The sequence below is a fragment of the Gymnoscopelus microlampas genome, assembly GCF_963454915.1.
Source record: "Gymnoscopelus microlampas genome assembly, chromosome: 19".
NCBI lineage: Eukaryota > Metazoa > Chordata > Actinopteri > Myctophiformes > Myctophidae > Gymnoscopelus > Gymnoscopelus microlampas.
In genome coordinates this window covers 24230368-24256463 of record NC_139956.1, presented here as the reverse complement: position 1 = coordinate 24256463, position 26096 = coordinate 24230368, and the positions used below count along the sequence as shown (strand labels likewise).

The window sequence follows — 26096 nt, the reverse complement described above, 5'->3', positions numbered from 1 at the left end:
TCAGAGGCAAATATTGTACCTTTACTCCACTATAATTATTTGAAAACTCTAGTTAACCGTTATTATTATTACAAAACATACATTAACCACATTTTGACCATTTGAAAATAGCCGATCTACAAGCTCACAATGCTTGTGAGCTTGTAGATCTGCTATTTTCAAAAGGTTTTTTGAAAACTTGTAAAATGGGACCTTCTGCATAACTTTTGGTTAAGTGTTTGGTACTTTAAGTGTTTAAGAGTGTAAAACCCTACTCACTTTCAAAAATGCCCTAAAGATACACCTTCAGGAGGCTGGCCCTCGAAAATGGCCCCTGTCTAAGTCTTAACCTATGCCAATACCTTTGTACTTTTAGAGTATTTCTACATTGCAGTATTGATACTTTTACTTAAAGCTAGGGTAAGTGATTTACTTTGGTTAGAATAAGTGTTAAATTGCTCTATATTCTGATAGTACTCATTGCTATAGAGTGTTTGTTCAGTAAAAGGAGTCTCCCATGTCTCTCCAGCTCTTTATTTAACAGAAAATGCATTTTCAGTACTCTCTCCTGATTGGCTTAAATTTTGTCACCTACCTGAGTCCTGAACTGTACTTACTTACTTATATTCTATTTACTAAAGAGCTGGAGAGACCCCTGTGACCGTACAAACGCTCTGTAGCAATGATACTATCAGAATATAGTAGGCCTACTTAACCTTTTAACTAAAAAATAAATATATATATATATATCACTTACCCTACCCCTAAGTAAAATAAAGTGAGTAGGCTACTTCTTCCACCACCACTGCAAACAAACAAACAAACTATCTTGACCGAAGAATTACCTTTCTAAATGTGTACGCTATAGAACATAAAGAATGTAAGGGTCATACTTTTCAGGTAACTTAAAAATTAGTTTAATGCATAAGGAGAATGACGCATCTCCAGGACAGAGTCAATAGCTCTATGCACAGCAGCCATATTGGAGAGAAATTGGGCCTCTTCTTACTTCCTTCACAGGTGTTACCAATGATACCAATGAAGGCTCTGTACCATTCTGGTTAGGGTGCTGATATCGTGCATGTTGGCTCACTAGAAACACTCCATTTTGGTTCCCAAAGGGTCCATTTGGTTCCATTTGTACACTCTCAGAGTTATGGGGGCCTTGAAAATAAGACAACCACTATGCCACACTAAATGGAACAGAGCCTTAATTAGTATCATTGGTAACACCCGTGAACACCCGTGAAGGAAGTAAGAAGAGGCCCAATTCATTCCCAATAGGGCTGCTGTGCATAGAGCCTATTGATTAAACAATGATTTAGAAATTAGTCTCAGCTGCCACAGTAGGCAGACGCTTTATGGCTGTGATATCTCCCAGATAGTCTCTCTTCTATAAGCTCTTAGTCTCTTACTAAGCGTATTTATATCCAAGGGAAGGTCCATTTTCCTTTTCTTAAAGCTTATTTTCAAGGAAAGATTAAAGAAGGTAAATGTGGCTTCTTTTCTTACTAAGCTTATTTTCAAGGAAAGAAGGTACATTTAGCTCCTTTTCTTAATACGCTTATTTCCAAGGAAAGAAGGTACATAACATTTAGTTAATTTTCAATAGACAAAAAGGCACGGGCCTTCACAAGAAATCACATCTACCAAGTAGTCTTCTACGCTACAGGCCAGCAGGGGGCCAGCAGGGGGGGCCGGGCAAGGAGTTGCCTGCCTGCCATAGCTTTTATTAGTATGTGCATTTGACCAAAACAGGTGCCCATTTTTATGTAAGGAGTACAATGCAGACTTACCTGCTGGAAACTCGGGAAAGTGTTTTTGCGGAAATGGAGGAATTCAGTTTTAACATGCTATTCTAGACCCCTTAACAGACGACAACACTGGCTCCAAACGTCATACTGGCTCCAAATGAAACCCATTCTGTCAGGTCTCGCTAGGGCGCGCCTCACTAGTCAACACACAAGGGGGGGTCCGGGTGCGCTGACGAAACAACAGGTTGAGAATTGATTGCATGAAACAATCACCTGTGCATCCAGTCTCAATGTTAGTAAACAAATAATTGGTCTATACATGCTCTAATCTCTTTATTCCGCTAGATGGCGACATGCTCATTCTGCCGATGTGCTGACTGAACTGAAGACCTTGAAACCAGCTTTTAAACAGTGGTGGAAAAGGTACTTTTTTAAGTAAACTTAAGTAAAGTATCAACACTGCAATGTAGAAATACTCTGTTACAAGTAAAAGTCTGGAATTCAAAATTGACTTGAGTAAACGTACAAATGGTATCTTAAGTACCAAAAGTGGAAAATACTCATTATGCAGACTGTCCCATTTCACAACTTTTCAAATGTATACACATCATTTGAAATTATTTTCAAATGGCCAACATGTATATAGGGCTGAAGTGAGTAATGTATGTTCTGTAATATAAATCAAAATCTACAAAGTAACTAGTAACTAAAGTTTTCAAATATTGTAGTGGAGTAAAAGTATAATATTTCCCTCTGAGATGTAGAGGAGTATGTAAGTAAAAGTACTGAAAATTGGAAATACCCCAGTAAAGTAAAAATGCCTAAAAATTGTACTTAAGTACAGTACTTGAGTAAATGTACTTAGTTACTTTACACCACTGCTTTTAAATGGTACGTTTTATAATTGAAGTGAAACAAATAAACAAAAACTTTATTTAAAACATAAAAACAAGTTTTTAAAACGAGCTCAGTGGCCTTGCGGTTAGAGTGTCCACCCTGAGATTGGGAGGTTGGGATTCGATTCCCTGGCCGGGTCATACCCAAAGACATTCAAAATGGTAACAGGAAAGGTGGGCACCAAAACATTCTGGGCACTAGGCAAATGTGGGCACTTCTGGGGGAGAAGAGTGGGCACTAGGGAAATCTGTGCACCAAAACAGAGTGGGCACCTCAGAAGAATGGGCACTAGGGAAATCTGGGCACCAAAACAGAGTTGGCACCAGACCTCGGAAGAGTGGGCACTATAGGGAATACTTTGAAGTCTTAGGGTTTGTGTCCACAGAATGTGTTTTGCACTTGCCTGGCATGCATATTACTGGAAGTGTGTGTGTGTGTGTGTGTGTGTGTGTGTGTGTGTGTGTGTGTGTGTGTGTGTGTGTGTGTGTGTGTGTGTGTGTGTGTGTGTGTGTGTGTGTGTGTGTGTGTGTGTGTGTGTGTGTGTCAAATTTAGTAAATCTCTGTTTAATTGAACAGAAAAGAAGTTCCAGGTTGTGTCTAGACTGTTTCTGAAAGAGGTAGGGATGTTTGCGCTCTAAACTCAAGGCTTACTATAGGGCTGAAAACAGGTGGGAGAGGCCAGTATGAAAGTCCGTAAACAAAAATAAAGTGCTTGCACACTGAAAGATGAAAATTGAGGCTCTTTAGATGCAAAAAAATAGTCCTTTACTTTCAAACGTGCAAAAAGTGACATGGTGAAAATAAAGTGACACAGAGAGTGGACGTTTCAGTCCTCAGACCATCATCAACCATATACTGGTTGTGTCACGTCATTATGATGCCATCGTGGACAACAATTTCCCTTTAGTTGCTTTTACGTTTATTTTAGTAGCTTCTCATTTAAGTTCACGTAGTTGCCTTAGCTTCTCTCTTAAGTTCACTTATGAGTCGCCTGTGACTGCCCTGATAGTCTGCTCAAAGTAGCTCCCTTGCCCTGCCTGCCAACCGGCCTGCCAGCCAACCTGCCTGCCTGTCTGCCAGCCAGCCAGCCATCCAACCTGCCTACCTGCCTCGCTGCCAGCCTACCTGCCTGCCTACCTGCCTACCTGCCTTGCCTGCCTACCTGCCTTGCCTGCCTACCTGCGTGCCTAAACCTGCCTGCCTGCCTGACTGCCTTGTTCTGGTCTCCTGCACTTGGGTTCACCTGTCTGACCCTTACAGGTTGTGCATTACAGTGAGATCACAAGGGAGGTTCTTGGTGGTGTAGTTGCTGGCTCATAAAGGGAGAGATGCTTGTTCTCTTCACAAGTAGTGACAAATCGCTCTTGGAGAATAATTTAAGTGACTACTGAAATGCAGTGGTCTTCCTGTTAAAGATAGGTTAACTCAGTAATCTAGAGCATATAGTTAGTTTGATAATGCTATTAGACACTTAAAATATATATATTTTTTCCTTATAAAGCAAAAATGTTTTTCAAGTAAACTTCAGACAAAAAGAATTGTACCGGGGTTTCAGATGCAGTGTAATAGCAAGATGTCTGTAGTCAAGTAAATAAATATTCAGTAATAAATGTCAGCCTGTGTTGCCTCTGTAGCCTGGGAAAGGCGCGGGCTGGACAAGGGCTCTTTGTTTGGCACTATCAAATTAACACTGTAGAGAGTGCACGGAGAGGTGCACTCCAGGAAAGCCTTTACACTGAAAACAGGTGAAATACTCCCTTTTGTTATTCATTGTAGATAGAAAATAACATTCATTTCTGTCTGCACAGTTCACCCCCTCCTCCTTTTAATACAGTTGCCTGATGTAATACTTCTTTGTGCTTTAAAGAAAGTCTACAGACTTTGTAAGTGAAAATTGCAGTGGTTTCTATAAGAAAATATGGGGATAATATCTATAACACAAAATTTGAATGATTTCCATGAATTCAAAATAAAAGCTGATCAGTGGTTACCGGTACTTGAATTAATCATACAAACAAGGGCAGGGTTTAAATAAAGCACATGCTGATTGTGTGCAGTCGAACCCTTTTATATCAAAGTGCTTTTTTCACCATATCCCTAACCGAACCTTACCTGCTGTGACACAGGCATACAAGGATACAGGGAGACAAAATCCCATCGTCATTTGATGTGACAGCTCAGTCAATTTAGTGATGCAAAATTATAGCTAAGTTCTGCTTTCCCGAAAGTTGTAAGCAGAGCCAAACAAGGTTGACATCAAATCTTATTAACAGACACAAAGCCCCCAACTTGTGTTCTTTATCTGATAAAACTGTAAAAGACACAGTCTGGGTGTGTGACATATAATCCCTAATCCCAACGCATTCAATGCCAAAGGATACATTGTAATTTTGATTCAAGATGCTATTCATCACAGAGGGATAAAAACCAAGTAATTAAAAAGCCACAAGAAACGCAAAAGAACTGGCAAAAACAGGATAGGGAGCAACAAGAGAAAACAATGTAAAAGATCTCCACTTACCATCCACCACGTCCTAGCTGACATATCATAACAAAGCTGCCATTTAATGGAGCTGTCTGTCAGTTTACCAGCCATAACTTTGTCCCCGTCCTCTCACCGGACACGGCCCGATGTAAGCTAAGACACCTAATCAAGAAGACATCAGAGAAGACATGCTGTGCCACATGTAGGCCAATCCTCGGCAGATGGCATTATGGGAAAAGAAAAAGGCAACAAGTTGACCAGCAAGTGGAACCTGACTGTAGTAATTACAAAAGCCGTGACCCTGCTCTCCTTCCATCCACCCCCACCCCCTCGTACAGTGGCCCCCCCTTCTTTATTCCTTTCTTTCTTTCTACCATCTCTCTCTCTCTCTCTCTCTCTCTCTCTCTCTCTCTCTCTCTCTCTCTCTCTCTCTCCCTCTCTCTCTAGTTTAGATTAGTACCCTGATTAAAAAAGGTACATGAGTTACCACAAAAAAAGTCACTTTTGAAGTGAGTAGACCATTTGTTGAATTACATAAAAACTAAATATTTAGATTCATTTTTTTAATTGTATTCTCTAGAATAAATATATTCTATATTATGCATATATATAATATATTATACATATATATAATATATGCATAATATATAATATATGCCCCCCCCCCTTGCCACACACACACACACACACACACACACACACACACACACACACACACACACACACACACACACACACACACACACAAATTAGGCTCGGCTAATTTCAAAGAGTGGTTTAGAACAGGAGCATCATTCTTTTGTGTGGCCTCTGATTTAGCAAGTGGGAGTCAGACGCAAGCTGCTTTGTGAGTCACTGCTGACCTTATAGAACTACAGTCCTTGTCTCTTTCTCAACCTCATCAACCCTGGGATTGTCTGAAGAGAAGCTGCCTCTGTTGTTCATAGAAAGCTGCACTGGAAGCTTGATGGTGCTTTGTTGTATTCAAATGAATATTAAAAAGGTCTTCAACAGGTGGAGATGTTTTTATATTAAAAAGGCCCCAATATGAAGACTATTATTTATTCTCCCAGATTGGTTCAGTTATTTTTAAATATAAAGTGACATTTCCTGACATAAATCTTTACATTTATGTTGAAACATTTCTATTATTTGACCAAATGAACCCTAGCGTCCCTATTCCGGGGTGAACATATACAAGCTCACAACGCATCAGATTGCAGCACGTTGTGAGCTTGAGAGATTTGGTGTAGAGGGGGGAAAAGGACCGGACCAAGTAGAGACTTTAAAGTTAAAAGAGGCCCATACATATATATACAATGATCATAGTTGTGTAATGAGCTTGTTACAGGGTTACCAAAATGTCCACTTCTGTCCAGTACTGTTTGACCCTCTTCCTCGCTTTATTTTGATATTAAGATGTTGGACATATCCATGTAAATGTTAAACGGATGCCAGATGAAAAGAGCTTTTCTCCCCTGTCACATTCCAAACCGCCTCACTGAGGCCACACAGTGGCAGCTGGATTTCCCCCACGTGGATGGTGGGTGGAATTAATAACAGTAAAATATGAATGGCAATGCAGCACTACACAGTAAAATCCTGTGAGTGTTCATTCACCTCTGAGAGTGTACAATTCTTTATTTATTTTATGAAATGTATTTTCCATTCCTTGTATATTTTAAACTTTTAATTATTCATCAATTTAAAAAAATCTGATTAAATAGATTAATTGGCTTATTCAAACTGGCCCTTGATGCTTTTTATTCTGTTCTTAGTTTGGGGGAAAATTACATTAAATACAGATACATCGTGTACCACCAGTGATGCAAAGATGAGCTGTCATGTTCTTGCAGAAAGGAAAATCCTCAGTCTCTATGCATGTTATTGATTTTGAGTGCAAAATCGTAAATACATTTCATAGTGTTGATTGGATTAGATATTTCACGTCCAACTTTTAATTGGATTGCTACTTTATACAGTGAGAGCTCATATGAAAATCAATAGGTCAATCAATACTTCCATGTTCACAAACTTAGTTTGGTTTTTCATGCTTGAACTTGGCGTAGCAATGAGCAGCAGAAACCAATGGACGCAACGTGCGTCTCAGATCTCTTGGGCACACGAAGGATGATGATGGGTTTGGCTGTTATAGATTGCTGAAAACATTTTCACTGAATCCTGACAAATTCAATTATGTCTCGAAAAAGAGCAAAACACAAAGGCTAATGATTTTATATGAAACTATAAGTCTGTTTGACATTCTCATTCCAAAGCTGTGAAGTTGAACTGCCAGCCCTGGTCTGACTTCCACTCCATCCAACAAACAAACATGGATGTGACTGAAAGTCGTAGGCTACTTTTTGCATGTAGGTTCTGAGCTACAACATGAATGTAAATGATGTATCTTTGAAAATGATGGCATGAACAGATTTTGCAGATGGAACCTTTCATGCAGGATGCTGAATATTCAGCTTACAGTTTGCTAAACATTTGTGATATAAGCTCAGTGTATATGATGGACCATATGGAAAGAAACCTAAACATCCTTGTCTAGGCTTAGCTAAATGGGTGCTACACGACAAACCCCTAACTCCGATCTTACTCATAAAAATCATAGACAGGGCTTGCATCTGAGACATAATTGTTCCAAGCATAGTTTACGTTTATCAAGCCAATAGCAAATTATTTCTTTTGTTCAGCCAGATGTCAAGTACAGTAAAAATAGCAGTTGGCCACTTCATTAATTATCTCAGTTGACCAAGCACAACCAGAGATTAGGAATGTACTGTTAGAGATTGCCATTATCTAGACAGCAGTGGATCTTAAACTTTTTCAGCCCATGGTCCAAATTACTGAAATATTAAACTTCACCTTCTGGGGCAGGCTTGTCATTTATTTTAGTACTCTTTTCCTCCTAACCTGCATTATACAAAATACTGTTAGAACAAGAGATGTCAGAATGATTACATATCATCTACTTCGGGATTTCAGGAGAATGTGGATGGATGTTAATTGACTGATATTAAAAAGGTTAATTTCAACATACACCACCACTATCCTAATTGGTGGATAAACAGGTGGCTACTTGTCAAAGAGGACAAAGGTATTCCGTTTTATCTCTGTGTCTAACTAGGAACATATTGTGAAACATGTGTCTAATTTGTCTGTGCTCATTTACATTTGCAGTTAAAAGATACAGCAGCAGATATCATACAGGTTATGATATCAGCACTGGACAAGAAAGGGTAAGTTAAAATTGAGATAGATTTGATTTTATGAAATTATATTAAATTGCTGTTTATATATTAGTAATTACATTAACTTTTGATAATATGTGTCGTCAATACTTATTGGGCTGAAGGGAAACTAAGGTGGGAGCACTGAGGTCAGTCCAACGTGTGTGCACCGTGTTGAATGTGCCTCTTTGGTGTTTAACAACATGGACCCTAGTGTCCCTGTTCTAGGCCAAACAGTCAGCAAAAATAGCTGCTATTTTGAAGCAGCTAGGAAGATATTTGGTGTAGATATGTTGGGGGGGCCTCCGGTCAACCAAGTATATACAGTACGTAATGTTAAGTGGTTAACAAGGTGATACTGTGTGTACATGGTGAAAGGCCTTCTTTTTCCCAGAAATGTTCCCATACTCAAGGTCTTCCCTTAAATAGATCAAATGTACAGTTACCCCCCAAAAAAGTCAAATCATCATGGGGATCTCAGGATCCACATGGGAATGGCATGACTCCACTGTGGATGTCGGACTTCATGTGACCAGCCTGTGACATCAGTCATCTAACATGTCTACTGTGCTGTATGTTGTATGACTCCAAATTTGGGCAAGGTTTCAGCTCCATCAGAGCCCCATTGACTTCCATTATACATGTATAAATATTATCATTTAAAAGCTTATAAAATGTAATTTAAACCGAGGAGCGCCAGACCAATCTGCCCGGGGATAAAACAAATGTATAGCTGTGGCAGATTTGTCTGGTTTCCAGGTTAGCGCTGATCAGTCCAGCTGTTTGCGAGATTAGCTCCGGACACACTGACAGACACACAGACCCTCAAACACAGACTTGTAAATGGCTAGACTCCTGTAGAGCTACACCGGTAAACATGAGTTAGTGAATATCAAAGATGTGATTTTCTGTCTCTACTCTGGGCAAGAGGCATCATTCCATTTAAGTTATGAGCTGATAACAAATAACTTTAAGTAAAGAATACCAACCACTTCACATTTATTCAGAATCTTATTTATTCGAATATTAATAACTATATGATGACCTTGATCATCACAAATATTACAATTTTCAAAAGTGGATAATAGACAATGTATTATAGGTAAGCTGGAGAGAAAGAAGTGGACATCTATTTGTTTGGTACCATTATATAAACTCCATTAAATAAAATTCTCAAAACTTCATTGTTCCAGCGTTTGAGACTAGACGATGATTGACGTTTTAGCGCATCCCTAAAACATACATCCATGAGAACTTAAACATAATAAAAGAAAGGTGGGGAAACGTGGCCATATGGTGTGGTGATGGTACAATGATAAGGAACAGTACAGAACTGAACACAAAGGCCTGGGGAACACCAGATAATGTGGTCGGCAGTGAGCAGTGAGGTCTCTCGTCCTGAATGTAGCAAATATTTTACCTGTGATCTTTTTACCTGTGATCTGCTGCCGCCTCCTCATTTAAATAAAAACATTGAATTGAACTCTGAGTCTGAACCCCAACTGCTCAGGTCAACAAGTTTCTAGGTTAAGATTATACTGAGTGAAGCTGCACATACTAGCAGCACTAATTGTAAATGTAACATACTGTATGTATGTCTATCGTAGCAATGCTCAAGTGTTTTTGGCAATAGAGCATGTGTGAAAAGTGGAACAAACCATGTCATCGTTAAATTGTGACAGTAACTTTCTCACCTCTCCACTATTACAATTGCTGTACTGTTTCAATAAGTGGTTATTGCTTGTACAATTAAAGGAATATAAATAACTTAGACATCAATACACCTTCTGTGTGTGCCAATTATGTACATCTACATATCCCTGAAACAAAAACATAATTCCTGAAACAAAAACAAAAATAATGTCACAAAGCAATAGCAGCCGTTGAATTAATTCAATTTCAAATCACAATTCAATACCAATGAGTCATGATGATAATGATTTCTATAAAAAAAGATGATAAAATCAATCAAAATACCAAAAATATAAAAAATGGCAATGTGATTAAAACAAAGCTTTCCCATTCAATACAATATGATAAAATGACTTACAGCATAAACTTTTCTTCACATGGACAGTGTGCTAAATTAGTGCATTATATTAAAGCATCACCTCCAAAATGTTGGTACAACCACGGTGAAAACATGCACTTGTTGAATGCTTATTTCTTCCATTAGCTAGGACTTTGGTTTGTACGAAGACCAACGCAAGGTGTGTGTGAGCTAAGTGCGAAGTGGGAACTGGCAAAAAATAACAGCTTCTTGACAGGCACTTAAACTACTTGGAAAACCTAATATTCCACATGGCAACTTTAATAGTTCATTTACAGGTTTAACCAGCAAATTGCTAAGTAACATAGAAAATATATGGTAGAGATGCACGCCAACTCATCTTAACCTTAAGGTTACTGTAAGATGAAGTCCCTTTCCAGTGTCAGTTACACAATGGAAACCATTCTCTAGTGCAGCCAGCTGTACACCACACCACCACACAAAGACTCCTTTGATTCTGCACAAACAATAACGTTACATGAATATATACGATCATCCTTCATATTTAAGACCTAAATCGTATGAGTCTATTAAAATACCAAAAGGTACTCAGGTATAATAAATCACAACGTCATATATGACCAGTACAATATGAAAGACACAAAGCATTTGTTCCACTGACTGTATCCTCAAAAGCTAAAGCTTGATAGAAGAGACCTAAGGGGTCCTATTTTGGGGCAGGTGCATTGGTGTGAAGCACACGGTGGATGGACAAATTGAGCATTTCTATCGGCGCAGTGGCATGTTTTTCCCTGCCTGCGTGTTTGGTATTTTGGATTTCAGTACAGGCTTTGTCATTTAGAAATCAACAGCAAATTGCAATTTTGGGGTCAACAAGGACAATGATATGAGCCGTCCGCCTGCTTGGACCAGGTCACCCAGTTTAAAGCGACGTGCACCCAGCCATTGCTATTTTTTCTTTTTCACTTTACTGTTAAGCAAATTCCCAATTCCCCCATGTAATTGGACTTTTGAAAAATTTGAATTGCTTCCCATAGGACGAGTTATAGACTCGTCCTTTATTTCCTCCGACGCAATTTTTCCACCGTGTGCTCTTGGCTGTCCGTTTAAGGTGCAGTAGATTTGTTGTTTTATAACTGCAATTCCCACACAAGGACATCAGTTTGCTCTTGGGATAAATTATGTTTCAGAGGCTTTTTCCCCATGGCACTATGAACATTAGCAGTACGCCATATATGCACCACACTGTTCTTAAAGGTAATGACAAGTGTTCATTTGATGGGATGACTGAATCCACCTGCAACACACCAAATGTCTAATCCAACTCATCTTGCCACTGCACCACGAGTACACAGTCCGATCCCAATAATAATTAATAACAATAACTTAAGTCCGTCGCCAAGCCCTATCCACAATGCTATTGACTGCCCCTCACGCCGCTTTGTTTCCCTAGAATAGGGCCCACGGTAATAGGTTGACTTAAGTTAACCTGAAGGACATGAAGAGACACTTGGAATACATTTCAATGTGGAATTCAAAAGACATCTTAAGACAGGCATGTGGAAAACGTATATGCACTAAAACATCCCATGTCCGTGCGTAGGGTCCAACAGTTGTTATTCTATTACATGACAGAAATTGCTGTGGTATATACAGCCTAAGGTAGATTGTGTTAGTCTGCTGTCTGTCACAGCATGGCAAAAAAGCACTATAAAAAAGTATTTTAAATTCTCTGTGTGCCCCAATACATAATTCATAATCCAGCGAACCCCAGCAATGTTCAAGTTAACGACTCACGTTTCCTTTGTGCATGCGTCATCAAAACAATCTTGTATAAATAATAAATATACAAATGAATGTAAAACAACAGAACCATATAAAACATGATTATCAATAAATGGATGCTCCATCCCTTCGCTTGCCAGAAATAACATTATATTGGGTAAGGGCTTTCACTCCCTTCAGAGACAAGAGAAAAGTTTGATCTACTCCACTGGGAGATCACTAACCAGATACATTAAAAAACACTGCACATACATGGTAAATTCATAGATAGAAAATATAATAATGATAATAATATAAATAAAACAGAAATAAGAACAAGGCACAAATCATCAACAAACAGCCGTTCTTATGGACACACTGGAGTTATTGTAGTTTTGACTGTTGTATTGTTTAAAAGTTGGTTGCAGGGGCTCTTTATTAAAAGTAACCTGAGATGGTTCCCTTCTGCCAGTGGCTTTCAGGTGACGATGTCCGTCTTTGCGATGCAATTGCCTTATTTTATGTGGTTACCAACTGCAGCAGTCACAGTGAGTAATATGTATTATTGAGGTCAACAAAACATTGCCGCTCCTTGAACACTGTACTTGGCCCTGCTTTACTGCCTTTATGGGCACAACAGAGAAAGGCAAAAAAGAAATTTAAAAAAAGCTTTATGTATCCATTGGTAAAAACGACGACTGCTGCCCAGTTGCCATGGCACGGAAGAGGAAGGTGACAGAGACAAGCAGATGGATGCTTACAGTGTGTATTCAGTGGTTCTCCTTGCCGAATGGGGCAATTCTTACCATCTGGACAGGTAGGAGTTAACAGCTTCCATTGCTTGTCTACACTTGAGTGCGATAGTGGTGGATTTGGAGGGGTCGTCTGCTTCTAAGAGGGATGAGCCAAAGGACCTTCCAGTGCGTGCCAAACACCTCGGCTAGTGCCCACTGCCAGGATCTTGTTGATCCAAATCTGTGAGGGGGCACCACAAATATCTGCATGGGTTTGTTTGTTTTCAAAACAATGGCATCATAACTGATTTACAGGATCAGAATCAACTTAATTGTTCCATCACCGGTTTACAGGTGTAAAGAAGCAGGTGAGAATCATTCCTGTGCAAGCTCCATCATTTTATGGTTTTCAGAAAGGAAAGGGGGGGGGGGCAGAGGGAGGGAGGGCAAGGAGAAAAATAAAACCATAAAGAAATGTGTCAACATGTGGAGTGTCGCTTGGGTCCCGGTGCAATTGCCGTCTCCACCAAGGTGAACAGATGGCTGAGGAGAGCTTTCAGCACCAAAGACAGTGCAGAGCACTGGGGCAAGTGGTGGAAGGAAGGTATGTGCCTGTTTACATTCTCACTCAATTGATATGATGACACCTGGTGTCTGACTGCCAGAGTGGTGACAGCCCTGGTCTGATCAGCCCAGCCCCATAATGTTTGCTGAAACCCTCAGTTGGAACTCACACCTTTGGTGAATGGACGCAGGATTGGGCGGTAAGCGATACAACATTGTACTGAGGATGAGATAGCTTGTGAAGATTTCACATTACTAATTGTAACTTTCTGTTTCACCATAGGGCTTTGCATGGCCTTAAAAACTTTTGTATTGAAATGCCCAGGTCCGGGAGGAATTTGTGTTGACGTTTTCCCCCTACCTACCTTTGTTAAGTTCTCCCCCCAATAAAGGTTTTTGCAATTCAAGTGTTTTAATTGGTCATAGATTGACCACACATATAAAGTTAAACAACTAAATTCTATCCAAACGATATCTTAAAAGTAAATTCCGTGCCTCAAAAAATAAGTTTAAGAGCGTTATAAAACCGAAAGTGAGAAGTAAAAACAGCGCAGCAGAAAACAATGGCGGCTCGTTCCATTTTCGTCGGCTGCACTCGGTTCCATTCGGTTTCACTCGAACAGTTCACACGGACACGGACGCGACACGGACGCGCACGAAAATTGTAGGGAAAATACGGATTTCAGAAAGAGGACTGTGTTTCAATGCAGGAAAACACCCCAGCATCATTATATATTGGCTGATAGAGGGGAAAAATCACACCCTGTGTGAAGGTAGCGGCGATACATTTTGTCATCGATATGTGTTTATAATGTGTTTATAGCCATGTGTCACGTGAAGCTTGACCAATCACTTTGTTGACGGGTCTGACCAATCAGAGCGTTGACGGGTCTGACCAATCAGAGCGTTGACGGGTCTGACCAATCAGAGCGTTGACGGGTCTGACCAATCAGAGCGTTGACGGGTCTGACCAATCAGAGCGTTGACGGGTCTGACCAATCAGAGCGTTGACGGTGAACACGGACAAAGTCAGGTATAGAGCAGGATCCGCCGCTAAAAATGCAAAATATATACTGTATATATAAATATTTTTTAATTTTAGGCTTAATGTTGCCTAGAATCCCTTTAACAAAATAAAAAGATATCTACATATACAGGTAGTGTAAAAGAACAGCAGGTATGTACATGAGATTAGATATCAGGTGCAAAAAAAGCGCTCTATAGGAAATTAACGAGACTCACGTTTCACTTGAGAACTGTGCCATTTTCTCAATCGTGGTGGTGTCCTGTTTGTGGAGAAACCAGTAATTATACATTTCGAACAAATAGTAGCAGGTGATCATCAAAGCAGCACTTTGTTTGGCTATCTCTGAAAGCCAAACTATGTGGCAGAATCTAGAGAACCTCAGGTTTTAGGGGGCAATTAGAAAGGAGGGGTGGGAAAAATCATAAAAGATTAAAATCATAAGTATTATTGTGCCAGTATCAACCTGGCATCCCTATTTTGAGTAAGGCATTACTGTCAAAAGATGTTCAAAAACAGTGAAATCCCATATCCACAAGTTCACAATGCATAATGAATTAAAAAATAATAATTACGTCACTTCACAATAGGGGACCGCAGCCACAAGCTATGGCTATTTAGGGGTCCTTGGTGTGGAAAGGTTTGGGAACTCTTGTACTAAACCACTGAAAAGGATTTCTGCCACAAGCCTAGTGCAATAGTTCTTGAGACTGTAAGGTAGCAGTCCTGTCAGTTAATTAATGAAACCAACTGACCATGTGAATTAGACGGGGAGGATAACAGGATTTTCAAGGACAGCAACAGATACGGGTACTTAGCAGCCAGGATAAGTGAGGTTTACTCTACTTAACCCAGATGTAAGCTGTTTAACTTATCACACAAGCACTAGTCTAGTCAGTCCACTCTAACAGACACTGCAAGGGCAATGACAGAGCATACTAAATAGAAAAATGCAAATCCATTACTTTGTGCTTACTGAATATAAACGAAGTACCCTATTTTCCGCACTATAAGGCGCACCTTCAGTGCGCCTTATAGTGTGGATGCGCCTTATAATGCGGTGCGCCCTATATATGAAAATAATACATTTATTGAAGGTGCGCCTTATACTCAGATGCGCCTTATAGTGCGGAAAATACGGTAATATCAAGTCCAAACAAAGAAAAGCTGTCTACCTGTGTCCCCTGCATACCCATATATGGATGGTATATGCCCATACCCTGTACATTGGCATGCCCATATATGGACATATTGGTTGGATCGGCGGTTCTGGACAACCGCATATCCGATTTTATTTTTTAACACAAATCTTCTCTTCTGGGGGGTCCCTGGCACAAAACATTTTCAGATGGGGGTTTGCGACCAAATACATATCATTTTGGGAGGCAAAGGTTTGAGAACTACTGATTTAGAAGGCATTTGTAGAATCGGCCACAGGTCTTAATGGGTTAATTCTCATCTGTCATGCAGCCATAATCATGTGTCAGAATGTGTGGAGGGAGTTACTTACAGACAGGATGCCGGTCATCTGAGTGTAGAAGAGGCTGCTCATGCCTCCGAACATGACCATGCCCATGAGTGCTGAGACTCGGAGCAGTGCCAGTTCATGGCGTGCAGTAAACTTTTCCTGGAAGAGGCAAATAAAAGCTAAATGAAAAATCCTAACAAATGTCATTAACACCATTATCAATCCAACACTTTTTTGTTTTTGTTTTACAGTTTAGGGGGCCTAGTTAAAGATCCTTGAAATACTTGATATCCTTAGCTTGCCGTTACAAAGTAGTTCCAGTAGCAGAACATCGAGCACCTGTCTATCTGCACATCATCATCAAAGCAGCTAGCTAGACTTTTCGATCTGAGAGTGCTGTGGCTTGCTTCTTGTGGTCTAAAGCCTATTTACCTTGTCTAGTCCTGTCAATGGCTGGAAGTAATAATACTGGCAAAAGTCCAGGGCCAGGGTGAACAAACTGAGGACCTGAGTGTAAAAACAAAGCTGTAGGAACAGCCAGTGGTTGTCCTCTCCCACACAGTTATTTATCCTGAAGGGGAATAAAGAGACAGAAATAAACAGTGCTTAGAGTTCAACTCAATTCCTGAAAGTGGAGACTTATCTTCTTTTTTTGTATGATTCTGTTTTTCAATATTTGCAAAATGCTATTGTTTGGTATACGGCTTAGAGGACTTTCAGGGAGCCTTACCAAGGGCAGTGGTGGTCCATTCTGCGTACACAATGGCCACAACGACTGCAGTGATGAGACCTTTTAGGTCTCATTAAATTGCACTTGTTGCACAATTCCCAGAGGTCTCGCTCTGTGAAAAAAAAGAGGATAGCATTAAAGCCCAAGGTGGTGTACAACATATTTACAACTAATTCAAATGAAATGGGCCGTGCCTAAGGACGGTAGTTTCACTTGCCATCAGCATTGAGTCCTTGCACTGATAATTGAAGGAGCAATAGGTCTATTAAGTAACCACTTACAGGTAAGCCCTACATTCATTGTACATTAATAGTGAAAATAGTGGAAATGTGTTGCATTGCGCGTGTTGTGAGCTTGTAGATTAAAATAGGGATGCCAGGATTAATGAGGTTATATGTCCGGAATTGCATATTTTCAGTGTGCATTATGTTTGCACTCAAAGAGGCTGATTAAACGCTGTGAAAATATGAAACCTCTTACTTTTTCGTTTTTGAGCGGTGTAGCCGCTCCTATAAGTGGGGTTGGGAATTCGTCTTTCCCTGTACTGTGATTGGCTGACTCTATTCAGACCCTTTGCTTTGATTGGCTAGCGAGACGCATGATGAAATAATAACCTATAAATATCACCACGCACTTCAAAAAATCTTTTTTTTTAAAAGTGAGCTTCCAGTGATGACCACTGTTGTTTCTAAATAACACCGCTCACTTCACACTGGGTGTGATTTTTTTTCCAGTTCAACTGCACAAACATTCCTCCCCATTTTACAAGCCATTCCAAATTGTATCCTGGTTTGATATCAAGACCAAGCATTGTTGAGCTTCCCAGGAACGAGGTTAATAGAATCGTGGTTGTAGGCTTGTAGCCATGCCAGAGGGAGTTAGAACTCAGATGAAGGTAAAAACTGAAGGCTTGGAGTAGCCTACAATAATTTGATTGTCTACAGTGTTGCTAACAGCTGTACAACTTGAACTTAAGTTAGCATAAAATGTATGGCTTAATGTGTGAATTAGGCAATGGTTACTGTATTTAATCACTTTAGATCATTTTCCCTATCCTCTCCTAAATCCACATGCTCGGGAGTGCACAGCACATTTCACACCAGATTGCATAAAAAAACAGGAAGGAACTACTGTATATAATGCAGCAAGCATGGAAACAGTAAGCAACTGTTAGATACATCATATTTATTGATTATCGCAAGTGTAAAAGTACTTGTAGAAGTTGTAGCTATTTTTTGCTAGCCTGTTTTTGCCTAAAGAGGAGATTGTGTGTCAGGGAGAGGGCGAGAAAAGTGTTTTTTTGCACAGGTCTACAATTTTTGCTAGCTTCAGTATTCATTTCTGGATTGTGGATTAACCTCATTCCCTCATTTTCTCACACTTGGCCAATCAATAGTCAGATAATGAATATTAATGACTAATCAGCAGTTACAACTGAAAGTGAAAACATGCTGTGAGTTAGAAGAGCAGAAAGAGGCACCCAAGAGAAAAACAGATGGAGATGTGTAAATATAAGTCCAGGTGTGTTTAATTAATAGATCTTAAGGAATGATCCCAAATGACTAAAAACTCAAATATGGGACCTTTTTGGCCGGATCGTGACCCTATGCTATCAAATGTCACAATAGGGATTCCTATTGGACTTTACTTGGGTGTGATGCACACATTTCTGACCACCAAGGAAGGATTTTCTTGAAATATTCTTTGTTTCATATTTTACACCGAGTTTGTCATTATATTCCCCTATGCATGCAAGGCTGAGTGCTCAAGAGTCACTGATCTCATATTACCACATTTGTGGTGACCAGACTTAAAGGAAGAGCCAAGTCCCTGCCCTCAAGCGGTGTATAATTTACAATGCCCTGACCTTAAGGCAATGCCCTGTGCCATATCCCTGCCCTCATGTGGTGTATAAGATGCCCTGACCCAAAGGCAATGCCCTGTGCCATATCCCTGCCCTTGCGTGGTGTATAATTTATGGTGCCATAACCTAGCCAATGCCCTATGTCAAGTCTCTTGTGCATTGTATGATTTGTGATACCCTGACCCAAAGACAATGACCTCTGCCACATCCCTGCCCTCGTGCAGTGTACTGTATCATTGGACTACTTGAAATGCGCTGAAGAGACATGTGCAGTTCATTCATTGGAATTTCCTAAAAGCTTTTGTTGCTTATCTCAAAGGGCTATTCTTCCAAATAGTTTTCAAAAACAAAATTGTGTCATAATAGGCGAACATTTAAGCTCACAACACGTCATGTCGTGAGCTTGTAGATGGGCTATTTTCAGCGAAGAGGTTTGGTGTAGAAGGAAAAAAGGAGAGGGTCAAGTATAGACTTCTGGGGACTCCGGTCAATGATGTACAGGGTTTAAGTGCTTAACATCCATGGCCAGCAAAAACACTTCTAAAGTTAAAGGACGATTAACCCATTTTCACCCATTTTCCTATCGTCATATAATTGGTCCTCACTAATGCTCATTATGATATAGTACCATTTTTGTCTATCCCGTCTGTGTCTCAGAGGAGGGCTGTGGACAGTTCAGAAACCCGCCTACCAGTGACATCATCGATGGGGAATCCAAGCCAATAGAAAATGCAGGCTTTATATTCCTGGAAAGTTAGCATTCTATAATGGAAGTCATTGTTCTCACAATAAAATAGAAAAAAATAGCAAATTTGAAATGTGTCCAATTATATGAAGATAGGTTGAAAATGGGTGACGTCGTCCTTTAACTAAACAGATGTGGAGTTCAATGCATGTTTTCCAATTTAAGCTGTTCAGCTTTTATTTGACTGAGCCTACACCAGCTGACATCTCTATGTGGGTATTAGTTTGAGCACTGGTCTGAGAACATTTCCACTACGATTTCTTACCAGAGAGAGGGATTTGTGGGTCCGTGGGAAGACGCCCGGGGTCTGCTGTGGAAGCTCTGAACAGGGCTGCTACGCAGAGGCCTGACGCAATGTAATAGCCTGAAGTGAGACATGTGAAATGATGTCAGAGATTAGTGCAGAAACATACATACATAGAGTGATTCACAGCTGGTTTCCACTCTGGGGAGTAACATTTTTGGCTTAATTGGCTTAATGTGTCGTCCTATGATTAACCCTGTTTAAGCGTGAAATGTACATGCTAGTGAAAATTAGCCGCGCTCTGGTGGCACAGGGGTAAAGTTCCTGCCCACCACCACAGAGATTAAGGCTTTGAATCCTCCTACAGGTTGGTCAAGACAAGAGTGCCTGTCAGCAGGGGGGTTGAACTGTGAGGAATAGGGTATTCCTCGGGGCCCCTAGGTTCTGGAATGCCATGCCAGAGGATCTAAGCCTTAGAACCCTAAGGCTAGCAAAGTCAATGACTTATGTAAATCCACTTTTATACCAAGGCCTTCTCTTAGATTCTTGGATTCATTGATTTCTTTTTTACTTCCTTACCTTTGGTTTTAATTGATTGTTGTGTGTTGTCATTATTTTACCTTGCCGCTCTGTATTTTATCTTGTTATTACAAAGCACTTTGTGTTTTGAAAAGTTCTTTATAAATAAAGCTTAGTTCAACACCATCCCTAGGACCAACCATTCTGAAGACCACCAGCAGGGGTCAGCATTAACAAGACTAAACAAATGTGTGGGGAATTTGGCATAAGGACTAGATTGGGAGAAAAAGGCAAAAAAGTAAGTAATAATAATTTTAAAAAAGAGTATTCGCAAACAAAAACAATACCTGTATTTGATGATGGTGATTTCATGTAACGTTTTGACCATTTAGGAGTGAGATTGGTGTGGTTAGGTTCTGGAAGTAAGGTTATGATTAGGCAAAGCTAGTGGGGTTAACATTAGGGTTACGCCAAGGCTTAAAGGGGGTGTGAGGTGGGGATACCAATTTCATCCAATCAGGAGAGAAAACTCATACGAATTGGAAGTGATGAAACTTGTCAAACATGAGCAGACATTGGAATTGGAATTTGAACACTATAAAATGTAATCTGATAAATGGGATCTCTCTCCTGATTGGATGAAATTGTTGAACCACCTGATACTGGGTTGGCCAATTGTGTCCGGGCAAGTTGGAGGCACTGCACTGCTGCTGAGAATTTGAACCTGGGTCTCTGTGGCAGTGGGCGAGTGTGTTTTACATCTACGACACAATCTAAATCAAACCCTTTTGGAGGCAATTTCATCCAGTCCATTTAAACCACTGGTTTTAAACCGATTTTACACATGAGCCGTATGTTATTTAGTTATTATAACCCAATTTATTACATATTAACCACTCCCACAAGGTTACCGTTAAGAAAGACGCCAAAAGTGGCTGAATCACCCAAATCTTAACATAAGAAGTCAAAGGGTGTAGAGACTCACAAACAACTATGGCCCAGGGGATGTGTCCTTCATTGAAGTGTGGAAGCAGCACTAACGTAGGAACGAAGAGGCTGTTGTACAACCAGATACCAAACACCACACTGATGCACAGCCAACCCATGGGGTCAACCACAAAGTGCAGTCGAAGCTTCATGGCTGCTCTGGAGTACAGGACAAAGAGAGACCCCCAAACCTACAACACAGTGGATAAAACCAAAAAACGTAGTTTAAGCATGCTGCACGACGACGGCCAGTAATGTCCAGTCCACGTTATGTCAGTGTCCTGTGCGAGATGTGTAATTTGTAAGTTTGAGACTGCCTCAGCAGACTGTTTAGCTCATCTCTCCCAAATGTGTTACGTTAGGGGGAATAGGCAATAACATATCTAGTACCACAATGTTTACTAAAATGAAACTGGCAAGTACATTTAACTCATTCATGAATATTAAAGGTTAATCCGTTAAAACCGGGAAAGAATTTGGGTCAATTAACATTTCTGCTTTGGCTATTCAAAAATAGCAGATATACAAGCTCACAGCGCGTCACTTTGTGCCGTGCTGCCGGGCTTGTACATCTGCTATTCTTGAAAAATCTTGGAAAGTGTGAGAACTACTGATTTATAAGGCATTTGTAAAATCGACCTCAGGTCTTAATGGGTTAAAATACAATAGTCAACTTAGGCTGTGATTGCAATTTGCAGTGATAATATCTAGGTATGGGGAGGAGTCTGCAGAGGAAGTCATGCAACCAACTTTAAATAGATTACACAATTCTGTTCTGCCAAGGTGTATGTGTGACACACAGCAGGCCTTCTATAACTGGTATGTCTGGTATGTATTTGTGTACATATCTGTCAACCACCGCCCTTGATCCACCCTGCCCTGCCCAGCAACCTCACTGATCTCCACTTAAGATCTGCTCTTGCAGTTCATACTGTATGTTCATCATATAGTCTATAGCCAGTATAACCACACACACATTTTCAGTTACTAAACAACAGATGCAAGGACAAAAGACAAAGACAAAAATCAGTGAAATAATGCAATACAAACGACCTATAACTGTATTTTTAATAGCAGAAAAGTAGGTTACTGGTTAGGGTGGAAACAGGATAGGTGAGCAGTGGGCACTAGGGGCATCTGGGCACCTCGATGTAAAATTGTCTATTTTGTTCAAAATGTAAAAGAAAATATATACATATATATATATTTGGAAAATGGGTTTAATTAATGTCAAGTATACATGCTTAGAACATGCTTAAATATTAGACAATATTGTAATATTATTGTAATATTTCTACAATTGCTACAAAACCTGTATATCCAGTTATTTTGGGGCATAAAAGGATAAAAGGATAAAATTAAGTTTGATAATGATGTACTGTGCATGTTCACATCATGTACACAATATGGACAAAATAGCCAATTTTATATCGAGGTGCCCAGATGTCCCTAGTGCCCACCTATCCTGTATCCGTTAAGATCCTCTGCTTCTGGGTTAGCAAGCTATACTGTTGTTGACGTTGTTGCCTATCTTCACTAAGCAAATGTAACACAATGTTAAATATTAATCATTTGTAATCGGATTGCAGCATGATTTGAAATTTCGAATGAAAGATGAAACCGAAACAATAAAGATACATACTTGTTATTCAAAGCCAACACACGGCGGGTGTGATGAACACTTCCTCATCTGGATCATGGATGGGTGGTTATTTAAGGTGGGTGGAGGAGTAGGAGGAGGAGGAGTAGGAGGACTCGCTCCACCGACAGTGTTGCCAGATTTTGCGAGAAACAAGCAATAAGGTCTATGAAAACAAGCCCAAAACAAGCGACTCGGTAGACCGGACCTCCAGAAAAAAATGAAATATGCGCGACTTTTATGTGATCTTATTCGGTGAAATTGCGGAAGTTGTGAAATATTCGAAAAGTTGCGGAAAGTTTTTGCGATGCAATGCGATTGTTGCGGTGAATATGCGGCCTTTTGCAGAGGTGGACGAAGTACTCGACCCCAGTACTTGAGTAAGAGTACAGAAACTCCTTGGTCAAATTTACTCCACTATAAGTAAAAGTAGCTCAGTCAAAATGTTACTCAAGTAAGAGTAAAAAAGTAATTGCTTTTAAATATACTTAAGTATTCCAAAGTACATGCTTTGAACAATACTTAAAGTAAAAGTAAAAGTGCATTTCTTATTTTTTAGATCAATGAATTGCTGTAATGTTTTCACAATGAATTTATAGGACCTTGTAACTCTTGTTTCAGAGAAGTACTGTAACTCGGCACTGAAACCAGCACATCACTGCATGCACTCATGTGCTTGTAGAACCACTACGTTATACAAAGCCTGCAGAAACGCCATATAAGGAACCAGAACTAAATACTTCTACTCCTATACACGAATACAAGAAGACTCACCTCAAGACAAACTCACCTCAACTGAAAAAGGAATACTCACCTCGGGGGTAGGAACAGTCACCCCGGGGGGTGGGTAAACTCACCTCAGGACCTGAGAAAACTCACCTCGGAACACTCACCCCGGGGGTAGGAACACTCACCCCGGGGGTAGGAAAACTCACCCAGAAAAACTCAATGGTGTAATGTACAGTGAGTTTTTGTTTTGTGGGTGGGTTTAACCTTTCCCCTCTACACCAAGTCTGTATGTTTAAAAAAGGCACATCTACCGGCTTGTGAGCTTTCCTTTTTCACAGAATGCTTTCATAATGAGACACGTTTAATCCATACTGGATTAAATTCTGTCTTTGAAGGTATAGAATTACCAAATTATGTTGTTCAATGATATATTTGTGTTTAAAATACACACACACACACACACACACACACACACACACACACACACACACACACACACACACACACACACACACACACACACACACACACACACACACACACACACACACACACACACACACACACAAAGAGTAAGGCATCAAAATGTACCAAAAGTAATATTTCTAAAAACTAAAGTTCTCAAACAATGCATGTGTGCAATGCAATGTTCTATGCTGTTATCATTTATACCAGCAAAGTAGTAGGTAACTAAATATCCTAGGTAAAAATAGGGAAAAGTGTTTAATGCATGTTTTACAATAGTGAACTAAAGTAGTATAGTAACTAAAGTTCAATAATGCTTACTATAGTGAAATGTATATCTAATAGTAACTAAAGTTCAATAATGCTTACAATAGTGAAATGTATATCTAATAGTAACTAAAGTAACTAAAGTTCAATAATGCTTACCAAAAGCTTTTCTCACAAATGTGTTCACACAGAAAACAAAACATTATACCTGTGTTTTACCTTCACTGGAGTTTTTCTTCATTTTTCTTTGTTAAGTAAGTATTTGTTTGCATTATACACATTGGAATGTTCACTTTTCTGATGAAATCTACCTTGTATTTAAAGCACTTTAATTAGCTAAATGTAATTTAACAACATACATTGACATTGGAATGTTCATTTCTCTGGGTTCCTACCTTTGTTTGTTTGTTTGTTTGTTTGATGGGGCACAGGAGTGAAGGGGAGGAGGGGGGTTGACCACTTAACACTAATATCCCATTCCACTTAATGATTCATTGTTTGATATCTAATAGGTGGATGGGGCAAGGTGTGGAGCTGGAGACACATAGCAAATGACCATGCTATTTGCTATTTGCATTCCTTGTTCACTTTTCTGATTAAATCTACCTTTCATTCATTCTGTGAAAATGGAAAGCTCACATTATGAAAGCATTCTGTGAAAATGGAAAGCTCACAAGCCGGTAGATCTACCTTTTTACCTTTTCTGATGAAATCTACCTTGTATTTAAAGCACTATTTAAAGCACTTTATTAATTCTATACCTTCAAAGAAAGAATTTAATCCAGATATGGATTAATCCAGATATGGATTAAACATCATTATGAAAGCATTCTGTGAAAATGGAAAGCTCACATTATGAAAGCATTCTGTGAAAATGGAAAGCTCACAAGCCGGTAGATCTACCTTTTTTTAAACATTGGGGTGAGTATTCCTACCTCTGAGGTGAGTCTTCCGAGGTGAGTTTTCTCAGGTCATGGGGTGAGTGTTCCTACCCCCCGAAAATCTTGGGGGTGAGTATTCCTACCTCTGAGGTGACCGAAAATCTTGGGGGTGAGTATTCCTACCTCTGAGGTGAGTCTTCCGGGGTGAGTATTCCTACCTCTGAGGTGAGTTGGTTTTGAGGTGAGTCTTCTTGATACCCTATACACCCATAGAAGATGTAACAAAGAGGCGAGTGGAGGGGGAAGACAGAAACACGGCCAGTGTGAGAGCAGAAGTTAGGCCAATTGCATTTTAGGGAAGACAAGAAAACAGCCAACCAAAAGGCCAAACCGCAGCAAGGCAATTAGTCACAACTCCTTTCAACAAAACCGTTTTAAGGTCAACCGCACCAATGCAACTCCTGGCAACTGCCATTGGGGGAAATGGTTGCAAGACAAGTAGTTGCAAGTAGTTCCATGTTGCAAGGAGTTGCATGGCGAATCATTGGTGTGGATGTGGAGTGGGCTTAAAAGTACTCAGTACTTCACAGCCTTCCTAGAAATGTACTCGAGTAAAAGTAAAATATTTTTCTTGGAAATGTATTCAAGTAAGAGTAATATGTATCAAAAAAATCTAATACTCAAGTAAAGTACGGATCCTCAGAATCTGTACTCAAGTACATTTACTCCGTTACTGTCCACCACTGGCCTTTTGTAAAAACATTAACCCTGCATAATCTGCGCCATTTTGGCTGATTGCGCAATGAATTATGCGATCGCATAATCACGTTTATAGGCCATTATGAGCACACATAGACAACTATTTGACAATAGCAGATCTGCATGCTCACAGCACGTTGCATCGCATGGCACAAAATATTTTTCAGATGGGACTGGGAGTCCCTGAGTCCGTGGAGAAATGCATATTCATTTTGGCTGTCCTTGACATGAAAATGTTTGAGAACCACTGGGTAAAACAACATTTAGGAAACAACCCCAAATAACCAATTAACTACACTTTAGAAACAAGCCTAAATAAGCAACTACACTTTAGAAACAAGCCCAAAT

The 26096-nt window shown here is 39.9% G+C and overlaps 1 protein-coding gene across 1 annotated transcript; it reads right to left on the bottom strand.

Moving 5' to 3' along the window:
* Positions 1–9352: 9352 nt before the first annotated feature.
* zdhhc21 (zDHHC palmitoyltransferase 21) lies at positions 9353–22716 on the bottom strand. The gene is made up of 8 exons (XM_084043411.1): positions 22651–22716; positions 21007–21199; positions 19524–19622; positions 16650–16761; positions 16352–16490; positions 15962–16078; positions 14670–14713; positions 9353–13104 (listed from the first exon to the last, which is right to left on the bottom strand). Exons 2-8 carry the CDS (start codon positions 21158–21160, stop codon positions 12975–12977), a joined length of 795 nt encoding a protein of 264 aa, XP_083899537.1. The 5' UTR covers positions 21161–21199; positions 22651–22716; the 3' UTR covers positions 9353–12974.
* Positions 22717–26096: the final 3380 nt, after the last annotated feature.

What these genes read in the sequence shown, in the direction of transcription:
- zdhhc21 (XM_084043411.1), bottom strand. Translation starts at nt 21,160, where the DNA reads ATGAAGCTTCGACTGCACTTTGTGGTTGACCCCATGGGTTGGCTGTGC. An exon ending in CCCACAAATCCCTCTCTCTG is followed by an intron (nt 16,762 to 19,523) that starts GTAAGAAATCGT and finishes TTTTTTTCACAG; the next exon opens with AGCGAGACCTCTGGGAATTG. An exon ending in ATGGACCACCACTGCCCTTG is followed by an intron (nt 16,491 to 16,649) that starts GTAAGGCTCCCT and finishes ATTCCCCTTCAG; the next exon opens with GATAAATAACTGTGTGGGAG.